The 12,273-nt window shown below is 33.6% G+C and overlaps 1 protein-coding gene across 1 annotated transcript in view; it reads left to right on the forward strand.

The window, feature by feature from the left end:
• Nucleotides 1-12,273, forward strand: part of IBTK (inhibitor of Bruton tyrosine kinase) — a 93,716-nt gene that overhangs the window by 33,193 nt on the left and 48,250 nt on the right. The window contains exons 10-15 of the mRNA XM_045294319.1: nucleotides 1,682-1,859; nucleotides 5,738-5,915; nucleotides 7,033-7,635; nucleotides 8,869-8,955; nucleotides 9,738-9,820; nucleotides 9,907-9,944. Coding sequence (XP_045150254.1) covers nucleotides 1,682-1,859; nucleotides 5,738-5,915; nucleotides 7,033-7,635; nucleotides 8,869-8,955; nucleotides 9,738-9,820; nucleotides 9,907-9,944 — 1,167 coding nt within the window. The remainder of the gene's footprint in view (nucleotides 1-1,681; nucleotides 1,860-5,737; nucleotides 5,916-7,032; nucleotides 7,636-8,868; nucleotides 8,956-9,737; nucleotides 9,821-9,906; nucleotides 9,945-12,273) is intronic.

Raw genomic sequence — 12,273 nt, forward strand, 5'->3', positions numbered from 1 at the left:
ATGAGGGCAACAAATGTATAGATGTGCTTTACACAATTGATCTATGTATTGTGATGAATTGTATGAGCCCCAATAAATTCATTTAAAAAAATAAATAAAAGGTTAAAAAGAAAAGAAAAGAAAATAAGAGTTTGATGAAGTTTTTGAAATGCACACTGCCAGATCACTTATACTGAATCGCATACATTAGTGATCCTACAATTATGCTTTATATTAATTAGTAAAGGCTAAGTGAGTAACATTTCAAATTCAAATCAAAGTTAGAAAACTTTCCCTAGATTTATTTTTATGCAAATGTACACATAGAAGAGATTTTACTTTTTGATAATATATGTAAAAAGAGTTTTTTTCTAGACCACTATTGTTTAAGGAATTATTTCTTTTAAATAAATAGAGCACAAATTTCCGTTTCCTCTAGGCATATCAGTAAAGTTCTTTAGTAAGGCATATATTGCACATCAGTAACACTGACAAAGTTATACCCTATATCTGGGAAAACACAGATGCCTTTATGGCTTTTACCTCTAAAATAAAAATAACAATAGGAATGTTTTCTGAGGTTTGTAATAGCTTATTAATCTTATCATTTTAGAAATTGAAGCATTAGTAATAAAACTCCACCTACTAAAGTAATAAGGCATAAATCTATAATGGGTCTTCAGAAAATTCATGGAAAAAATAGAATAAAAGATCATTGGAATTTTCCCGTGAACTTTTTGAAGGGCCCATGTATTATACTTGATAATTGTAAAACAACTAGGAGCTAGGTTAAATAATGAGAGTTCTTATTTGTACTGATAGAAGAAAATAAAGGCATGGGATCACAAAAGAGCTGAGTATTTAAAAACAGACTGGCTTGTGATGTATTTTCACCTAACTGTATTAATGTGGACATTGTCTATACTGTGGCTGGCTGTTTATTTCTTGTGGAATTAGAATCTTGCTATGAAAATGACACTTGAGGAGGCTATGTGGCTTTATTTGTATACATTCTGAGTGACTATACCAGTCTGTGATTTAGGTTTTTTAAACCTGATTCTAGAGGGAATAGACGTTAAAAACACCCATAGCATTAATCTTTCAGATAATTTACTTGGGACACTGAAGCATAAAACAGATCACAGAGTTGCTGCTCTGGCTGAAGCTGGATGAGAAGCCCCGCGGTCCATTTCTCATCCTTCTCTTCATTCATGAGCAGTAGTACCTGAGCCATTTCTCAGAAGCAATGAGCTTTGGCAGGACACGTTGGAAATCATTGAGCTCTATGACTGTTTTTTTCCAGCCTTTAAGATAGTTCCTTTTGGAATTGACATACACATTTGGATTCCTGCAGGGTGGTTTACACTCACCTTGTGAATAGATGGCACAGACACGGACGGAGCTGAGACCTAAAGTTTTCATTTCAAGATTATGATTTTTTTTAGCATTGGAACATCTCTGTATGTCCCAAACAAGTACTACTGAAAACAGCTTCTTAAGAGGGGTGTCCATGAAATAATTTTTAATGCTTCCTGTTCCATTAGTATGCTTTCTGAAAAATATGCTTCTTTAAAATGACCTTTCCTATGGAAAAATGAGCATTGAAACATAATATTTTATTTTAAAGATACTATCTGGGCTTCAGTTTTTGTTGTCAAACACTACAATGTTGTGTACTTCAGTGTAATTTCCTTTATTTTAGGTCTTTTGCTGGAGATCAGTTAGCAGTTCTCTGAAGCAGTGTCGATGGGCTTATCCACGCCAGGTCTTCATTTCTGATATTGCTTTAAATAAAAATGAAGCTCTCTTTGTCACACAAGATGGGGAAGGATTTAGAGGAAAATGGCTTGAAGAAAAAAGGAAGAACTCTGAAAAGAAAGGTCAGTTACTACATAGGGATGCCACACAGGAATACATGTCTCTCAAATCCAGTTCTAATTTCTCTTCTTTTGATTGTGCTTTGTGTGCGTGCAAGTAAAAATAGAAAACCCAGTTCCCTTAAATCTGAACTTTTCCACACTTGTCTGTCTCAGTAGACTGCGGATGTGGTCCGTTCTCATCAGCAATGAGGGCTCACCATTGCTGTTCCTAGCTGTGTCTCCAGGGACGGGACGATGTGTAGCTTAAAAACTAAAAGCTCCTCAGATAGCATTTTTTAGCTTCTTTTCTTTCTTTCTCCCCAAATTGCTCATTGAGTTGCTTAGTCTCTTTGTTTTGCTTTAAGAAAAAGGACTGTTCTGTATGTAAAATTAAAGCTTTAAGAGATAAATCTAATTACTTGCTGAAAAGCAGAAGAACATAGTTTTTATGGAATCAGATTATTGAAAAGTAGAAGTCGTTTTATTAAATAATTACTGAATATTGATGTAACTGAACTATGGAATGTTATGCTATCTGTACTAACTCCCAATAAAATGGTTTTAAAGAAAAAAAAATAAAAATAATTACTGAATAATACCACTCAAGCTTTATTTCATTCTTTGATGAATATATATATTGAAAATAGAAGTTGTTTAATTTAGTTCATTTTTTAATTACCTGATTATGTGAATATAAATCCGTGGATTATTTTTTACATATGGTCATGACTTTTTTCTTTCATCTATAATTAGTAATTGGTTGGTTTTTCTTCTAGAATGACTTAAACTCATTTATTTCTTTACATCTCTATTGGTCCCATCCTAGTTCAAAGTACATACAAAAAAGGCTTTATTTTCACATGTGCCTTGTCTTCTGACTTACTCTCAGCCAGTTGCCAGAGTGAGCTTTTTATGGTCTGATTCAAAGACTTTCATGACGAACACTTCTTCATTTCTTAAGCATGACCAGGAGGACCTGCTCTGACCCTCGTCTCTGTCTCCGAACTCATTTGAGGTCTTTCCCGCTCACTTCCCACTCTTCCCGTACACTAGCCTTCTAACGTGTCTGTAATCAGTCCTCGGACTTTCCCTGCTTCTCACATCTGAGTTTAATGCATACTTTATCAAGGATGCCATGACTGATTCTTCAATCTAATTAGTGTTTCTTTCACTTTTCATTATTCCCTTTGTAAATTCATCATTTTTACTTCTACTATTTATCTTTGTGATCATTTTAAAACCTTAACAGGAAAGGTCTGTGACTTCCATGGTCTCCTCAGTGTTTCACATATTTCCTAAAACCTGCTCATCCTATATTTGTTGAGTAGATAAACCAGTTACTGCAGGCTAAAAGTATGTGTGAGGGTAAGTCAAAAAGTACTGCTGTAAGATAACGAACACCTTTACTAAACGAAAATATCAAACGTGAAGCTAAGTAATCCTCAACTTGTGTGTACACGTCTGAAGGTACTATCGTTGTCTTTCTAATCCTTCTTTCGGGAATTCTATATTCTTCAGTTTATACTATCTCGGGTCAATATTGGCATCCTCCCATGGCTCAGATCATGTCCTTTTAACTATTGTCTGAGTTTGGGGAACACAAAGAAGGCTCAGGGGCAGGATATGCACTGCAGGGGGCATGCGTAAGGTTTTCCAATCAAATTAAGACAGATTTTGCTACCTTTGAAGGAGGAGCAAGTGCATTGTCCTGATGGAGGAATATTTTTTTCTTTGGTTCAAATTTCCTGGCCTTTTTCTAACCAATAAAGCTTTCAGTTTTCTTTAAACTATATCCAAATAAGCCTTCATTATCATCCTCCAGGAAAATCTATCAAGATTGCTTTTGGGGGATATCCCCAAAACAGTCATTATTACCTTCTAAACTGATTTCATTGTCTTGAATGTAACTGGCCCAACAGATCCTCTCAAAAGCCATTGTTTTAATGGGACCTTGCTCGCTAGCTTATACTAGTAAATTCAGGACGCATCGCAGTTACAATGGATTATATAAAGTCATCTTTATTGGCCTTAGTCTTGCTTAAAAGGCTATTGGAGAGATGAGCTTTTTTGAGCCAGCTCACCTTTGTGTAATGCTTTTGGCACCCATTGAAGTGAAATTTTGCAGAGGCCAAGATATTTGTTTAGAATAGGAAGTGCAGAACTGTGTGAGATCCCAACTTTAGTAGCTATCTAATCAATGATAATTCTAAGCTTTTCTTTAGGTAGGTTCTAAACGTTAGCCACACAGCTTCTATATTCATTCAAGGCCGAAGGTCTTCTCTTGGCCTATTTTTGAGATTTTTCGAACCTGGCTTAAAACACTTATTTATCTAAAAAACATTTTATGTGGATCAGTATTCCCGTAAACGATGAATAAAGCTTCTATGATTTATGATGATATTCACTTGAGTTTTGTTAAAATTTTGGTATTAACCCTGACCTCAATTTTTTAACCATGACACAAAAACAAAAGTAGCTTTTTTTAGCCACCCTAATGAGACTAAGACAAGTGTAGTACTGACTTGGTCTACAGTCATCCACTGATCGCAAGTATCTTTGAACATGTTTTGTTCAGAGTAAACCCACACATGGAGGAACTGAAATTCTAGCAGCAATACTGTTTGACTAACTCGGATAAAATTATAAATGCATCCTTTATTTTCATAAAGCTAGGAAAGAATAATGCTTAGTTGTTTGCTTTTTGGTTGCCTGTTTTATTTATTGGCAGATTATTTAAGTCCAAAAATACTTAAGATATATTTACTGTGTGCCAGATACAGGTCTAGATTATAATGATACAAAAATATGTGATTCCTGCTCCCAGACACTCACAAACTCGTAGGGCAAAGGGACGTGTATGTATATTTACAGCTCACGGAGACAGATGCTATGACAACATAGAGGTTAGAATAACTAAGTCTTACAGGAAGATTAGTAATACCCTCTGAAGCTGAAACATAGGGAATTAGAGAGTAAACGATGTTGGGTGGGCTTGTAACTGGTAGACATCTATAGTATTGTGTCTCAGCCAGTGCTCTGAAAGCCTAAATCTGAACGTAGAATTATCTGCTTTAAAGTGTTTTCTGTCTAAGAATTAGCCATGACTCCCTACATTATGTCAATCACCAAACCTGTCTCTGCTCTCAAATATTTCTGAAATCTATTTGTTTTTCCAGGTTTAGTTACAACTCTAGCTTCCTACAGTACCCTTTTCTTGATTTTTTTTCACTTTAAACACTCTTTGAAATGAAAATAATATCCTTAAATGCAAACTTCATGTTTATGTGAACCTTAGTATAACATGTAATAATACTAGAGGGATTCAAAACATTGTGGAAAAATTCCACAATCATTTCTTTTCATTTCTTTCCAAGCTTTTTGAAGCCCCCTCATATAATCATTAGTTTAATGTCTGTCTTCCTCCCAGATTATTGGCTCCATAAGGGTAGGGCCATGCTCATCCGGGCCCCTGCTGGATTACTAGGGATCTACTTGCTGATGATTGTGATATTTCGGTATCACAGTATGGTCACTCAGATATTTGCTGAATGTAAAGAAGTTAAGGAGGGGAGGGAGCAAAGAAAACAGATCATGAAAATAATTGGAAGAATTTAAAAGGCTAGTGTGATACTATTTGCTTTTCAAAAATAACTTTGGCATATTAACGATGTGTTTGTTGAAAGGGCTGAAATGATGAATAATTAGAAATTGGTCCACACAAAACTTCTTTTACATACAGTACAGCGAGCACAAAGGATGCTAAATGAAAGAATATAGTTGTTCAAAAGGACAATACCTACTAAATGTGTTTCCATATTGTCACATTTCTTTTTCTTTCCATTATGTTTTAATCACTATTAAATCATTGATTAATAAATATGATCTTTCTTTCGTTTTAGTGGAGATTTTATCCAACCTTCATAATTCCTCATCAGATGTATCTTGTGCCTCTGAAATAAATAGCAGTTATGAAAGAATTCGACTTGAGAAACTCACATTTGCCCATAGAGCTGTTAGTGTCAGCACAGACCCAAGTGGATGCAACTTTGCAATCCTGCAGTCGGACCCTAAAACAAGGTATCTTGTGAACGTTTGTTAAGTTTTAGTTTCAACTTTAGAAGGATCAATCATTGGATTTTCTTTTGTTTTCAGTAGCTACTGGCTAAGATATAATTGCTGAGCCATTGTCCAGCCCTGTAGCAATGTTAGGCATATATAATCATGCTGCCAGGGAGCCCAAAGGTGGGAATTCATTTTAGAGACTGATGAGTTTTCCCTTAGTTTGTATAAATACACAGTTTGTGTCTTTAGTGCTTTATGATGTACTTTTATGTTCTCAGATTCTAGCATATTAAAAATATTATTTTGCAAAAGTTTTTGACTTTTCAATATGATGACAGTTGACAAAAGAAGTGGTGGTATCGTGACATCTGTAAGGCAGTGTGAATTCTAGTGCAAATACTGTAAGTCATAATAGTAGAGAGAAAACAGATGCAAGTAGTTGTGTGGTTCAAGAGAGAAGTCCCAGAAGTAGGATGACCATTCTTCCTGGTTTTCCAGGACTATCCCAGGATATTCCTTTGTTCCTGCAAAGCAGGAGGGTTGATCTTTCTGCCTAGAAAAGTCAAAGCAGATTGAGAAGGTGTTAATCACATTTCACAATGATGATGGGAAGTCTTTGTGTTTGCTTATCTTTATTTCTTTGAGTTTCTGACCTCCAGGATCCAAGACCTGTTGTGGATGCTAACTTTCTGTATATCTGTGTAATTTCAATATTTTTCTGCTATAAATATTTAATATAAAGGAGGAAAAGAATGAGAACCATACTCCACTCTTTCTAAGAGTCAATGTTTTTAGTTACACTTTTAATAATTTTTTTAAAGTTCTATAGAATAGTTATTTGAATTTATGTTCTAAATTAACATTGTGTTTGTAATAGATAACACTACTTTCAAAGAAAGTATTTATTTATTTTTGTCATTTATGAGGAAATATAAATATTAAAGGGAATAAAAATATTAAAGGGTATCTAAACTTTGTGATTTATTTTTATAGTTTAGGAAATACCAAATTAAAAATCTTCTCAAGTTTAATAAATAAAAGGAAATTGCATTTACAAAGGAGAATCAATGGGGGACGCTTTTGCTTTGTTTCATTTTCTTGAGTTAAAAAAAATCATTATTATTTTTCCTAGCCTTTATGAAATTCCAGTTGTGTCCTCATCATCCCTTTTTGAAGAGTTTGGCAGACTGTTGAAGGAAACAGATGAAATGGACAGCATCCATGATGTGGCATTTCAAGTTGGCAATAGAATCTTCCCTGCACATAAATACATTTTGGCAGTGCGTTCTGACTTTTTTCAGAGGTTGTTTATTTCAGATACTGCTACTCTAGACTTTGCAGATGTTTACCGTAAAGATGAAGATTCTGCAGGGTGCCATCTCTTTGTGATAGAGAAGGTTCGCCCTGACTTATTTGAATACCTTTTACAATTTATATACACAGACACTTGTGATTTTTTAACTCATGGCTGCAAACCAAGAATACACTTACTCAAGAAACCGGACGAATATCAGAACACTTCAAATTCTCATTTGAAGGAAATGAATTGCCATCAAGATAATAATCAGAAGTCAGCATTTGAAGTTCATAAGAGTAATCAGTCTCAATCAATTAGTGAAAAGCAAAAACGAAAATCTAAATCTTCAAAAAAGGGAAAAAGTGTTGAGGAAGATGATCCCATAAGAATGTTGCAAAATGTTGCAAAGAAATTTGGATTCAATAACTTGAGTAGTAGGTATGGCCTCAATATTTTTCTTGTGCTTCATGCTTCACATTTTTTTCTTTCATTTTTTTCCTATTTTTTGGAGAGGAACAGGATGTGTTTTTCTGCCACTTTCTGTTAGAACTAATTAACTCTTAAAATCTCTGGATTATATAACTTTCTTTTAATGGTTTTAGTAAGTAAGATGGGCAGGCTATTAGTACATTTGAAATCTCTAATCTGTGTGGAACAGTAATCTAGGATAGAGTTGTGCTGGAAAGAGAACTAGATTTGGCATTACAAAGATGTATATATGCTTCTTGACTCTACTGTGCCACTTGCCTTTCCTTTAGCAGTTTCACTGACATATAGTTCACATATCATAACTCAATAGTTCAGTCCCATCAAGAAGAGTTGTCCAGTCATCACCACAATCCGTTTTAGAATAGCATCTTCATCTTGCACCCATTTCCTCACCTCCTTAGCCCCACCCCCAAGGCTCCATTCATCCAGGTACTGTCTCTCTAGATTTGCCTACCTTGTATGACAAAGTAATACAGATAAAACCTCTATTGAAGCGAAATAAGATATTAAAATCTAGAATAAGTTTAAATGGATCATAAGGGAGATCAGATGATAGGGTGCTGAATTTTAGCCTAACTGGATCTGCAACAATCTACTTTCCAATACATTCTGTGTGATAGCAAGGCTGTTCACACCATTGTTCCTTGGTCAGGGGATTCACCGGGGGCTTAGTCCACATGAATTTCCCCTTCACATTTTTTTTGGTTGTATAGTGTGCTACTTAACAGTTTTGGAGGAATTTGTACCATGACTTTCATTCTTTTTTTTTTTCCCATAAAGATATTTACTATATTTTGAATTCTAAGTAAAATTACATGGAAGAACATGACATTTTTGTCTCTCTTGATGAAATACTTTTCTCAGGTATCTGAGTATTCTAAATTCCTTGCCCAATGGTTTGTGCTTGGCTACTAACCAAATGTTTGGTGGTTCACGTTCACTCTGGGTGAGACAGAACAATCACTATTATAAAATTGCTGCAGTTGACAACCCCTGAAGTCCAGTTCTATTCTGACACACAGGCTTACTGCGACTTAAATCAATTCAGAGGCAACAGGCATTTTTTTTTATATTGAGATATAAGGTAATTTTTTTTGGGGGGTGGGGTTGGTTAGTTTTGTAAGAAGGAATAATGTGTATCATTACCAATTTTCTCTGTTAATTTCTGTCTGTTCTTTGTAGGTTAGATGGAGTCAGATTTGAAAATGAAAAAATTAATGTTATTGTCAAGAAAACTGGTAATAAACCAAAGCTTAGCCGGAAAAAATGGTGAGTTTTATCTTTAGAGTTTTTCTTATCCACATATCAAGCAAATTGTGCAGATTTTTACCGCTTTACCTTTCCTAGTTGTCTTCATTTATGGACTTGTTGGGAAGTTGTTGGGTTAAATGGACAAGAGACTAACTGCTCCATATGACAGGGAAGGAATTCTCCCTTCTGGTTGTTTTCTAATGTAGAGAAGGCACTTTCATTTTTATGTTCCCTGTCTGAATTTTGTACCTTGTTGTAGGTAATTATGGTAACCCCCAAACCTAACTAATTATGCACAAGCATTATAATTACTCTTTTTAGTATATAAATTTTCAATAGTAAATATACTTTTCTAAATATTTTTGTTACTAAAAGTTATTTTTTAAGAATATCTATACTTTGTAGGTAAAAAGTTATTAAGAAATAAATTGAAAGTCTCTAGACTATACCTGACACAGGATAAATTGTACAAATAAGTGACATTAAATAACCTTGAAATATAATAGCACTTATTATATTATTAGCACCTAGCTTAGCTTAAAATAGGAAAACTTATTTGAAGAAAGATTTTCAATATTTATCTGTAATCATATCTTTACAAATATTATTGTTATTGTTTATTGTCTTCCTGAAAAGGAAGTGATTCATTTGCATACATACTTACCTGTTGTTTATCCTTTCTTGACTTTAATAAAAAGGAAATAAAAAATTTAGCCAAATTCTGTAACAAAATTTTTTATTTGCTCAATATGTAAAGTGTAAAAAATCATACTTGTTTGAATTATACATTTTTCTCATAGTTCATTTCTGTGTGATGTGACCATGAAATCATTGGATGGAAAGGAATTTTCTTGTCATAAATGTGTTCTTTGTGCCAGACTTGGTATGTATAGTTTTTTGTTGTTAATTACACTTCTTTTTTTAAGGATATTTCATTCTTATTGAATTGAACTTTTTTTCCCCCCCCAGAATATTTTCATAGTATGCTGAGTAGCTCATGGATTGAGGTAAGATTTAAGTAGAAAGTATATAGGCTGGCAATTATGCGCTAAAATTTTGGGAACATTATGTTCATATACTAAATTTATAAATAGGAACTAAATAATGAAATTTGTCAACAGTATAATATGTAATTTTAGGATTTGTTTGTATTGAAATTAGCCTCTTCAAAGGCTTAATAAAATAACCATTGTATGTTTTAAATAGACACAAATATAAAATACATGACCTCGCATATTGCTATGCTTTTTTATATGTTATCTATGGTTATCTTGAGATTTGACCAATAGCTTATTTATAGTGCAATTCAAAAGGGGGATTTTTTTTAGGCTGTTAATATCTCTTGAATATTTAACTTTCAGTATTATTAGTAAATAATACATTACCCAAATGTTACATTAATTTGATTTGTATGTAGATTGATAAACCAAAATATAAACATCAAAGTTAAAGTGGAAATTATCTGTATTAAGCTAAGGTGTACCTAGCTTAAGCCATAGTAATTTTAGTTACCTCATATGCATGTGAAAGCTGTACAATTAATAAAGAAACTTGAAGAAGAATATTGAATGTACCACCGGCTATCAGAAAAATGAATAAATCTGAGAGAAAGGACTGCTGGAAGCTTAGATGGCAATACTTTGTCGTGGCAATGTTTGGCCATATCAAGAAGAACTAGTCACTTGCAAATGACATTGTGCTCAATAAGGGAAGGGGTCAGGGATGAAGAGGATGACCCTCAGTGAGAGGCCCGATGCAGTGGTAGCAGCAGGGGGCTTAAACATAGCCAGGCTGAGGAGGAGGGCACAGAAGGAGGCAGACTTCGTGCTCTTGTACATAGGCTCCCTATGAGTCCCAGCCAGGCTGATGACACGTCACAAGAACAGTTCTCTTCACTTCGTTGAACTCTAATTGAATAGGCAATTGTGTTTTAAGTTTCCTGGAAATTTCAAAAAATTATAATTTAAGATTTTAGTTTTATGATACTAGCATAAATTTTCATTATAAAATGTGTTATGATATCTTTATAAACTATTAGCTTACACACTGAATTAATTTCATGTTCATAGTACTCACTGTATTGTTGCAATTGATTATTGAAGTAATCAATGTTTGTTCATATTTCAACTTGATTAGAGAAACTAAGATTAGATTTATTAAGACCCTTTAGGTTTATTAAACATATTCCTGCAGTTTCCCTTACTCATTATAATAGTGACTTTACAAGTACTTTTCTAGACATTATTCTAGCCTGTTTAAAATCCTAGACTTGTGCCAGATTGAGTCACAAGAAAATAAATTGGTTGTAAATAAGTATCTTGTATTTTTTTCCTGAAGTTTCTTGCCCCATTTTTTTAACTTGTCAGTTTTAAAATGATGAAACAGAATTTTAAATATTTTGAAATTATTATGAAATACCTAGAAACACTAGTAGCTTGCATATTATGTAGAGTTTTGTAAAATCCCTGTGTTCAATTGTATTTCCCTAACATTCTGAGCCTTAATATTTTATTATTAATCACTTTAAGGCCAAAGTTATACTTTTGTTTGGTAAAATGCAGAAGCTTTTAAAATACCTTAATGATATTTATTAGTCATATGGCCTAATTGATGCTTCTATAAATTTTCTTTTTTAATTTCTCAAACACATTTTATTGGGCGTTAATACAGGTAACGTATAATTCCATAGTTCAATCACATCAAGCAGTATTGTACAATTGCTGCCACACAATCAATTTCAAAACATTCTTTTCCTTTTTGAAATCCTTGACATTAGCTCCCTTTACCCCTCACCCCGAACCCTCTCTACTCCGAAGAAACCTTTATTCCTCTTGCTGTCCCCATAGGTTCATCAATCCTGGGTTTCATATACTGAAAAACAGAACAACATATAACAAAAATTCAAGAGGGTCACTCCCAGTGACAAAACACATTTTAGATCGACCCCAATATGACCAAACAAAAAAAGTTACACTTTTTTAATGCTCTTGAAAAGTGATTGTTGTTGTTTTTTTAATTAGCACTTAAACAATGGCTTGTTTCAAATAGACCACAGTATACGTAGTGCACTCAGCATTCCACCCTTAATGCAGGGTTTATATGTGTCTTAGTTTTGGGGCTCATATTTTAGCTCATTTTTTGTTATTGCATTGAACTTTATTTATTCATGTGTGCTTAAGTTTACTACAAAATGGAAACAATGAAAAAATTAGAATTTTTTCTAAAAAGCTGGATGAATAAAAACTGTCCGTTATTTTTATAAATATATTTGTGAGACATTTATGCTTTTCTCCTGAGATTTTTGTTTTTATATTATAGTGTTTTCAGATTTCAAAC

The sequence above is a fragment of the Echinops telfairi genome, unplaced genomic scaffold, assembly GCF_000313985.2.
Source record: "Echinops telfairi isolate 266 unplaced genomic scaffold, ASM31398v2 ScPeMD7_3533;HRSCAF=4204_0, whole genome shotgun sequence".
Taxonomy (NCBI): Eukaryota; Metazoa; Chordata; class Mammalia; order Afrosoricida; family Tenrecidae; genus Echinops; species Echinops telfairi.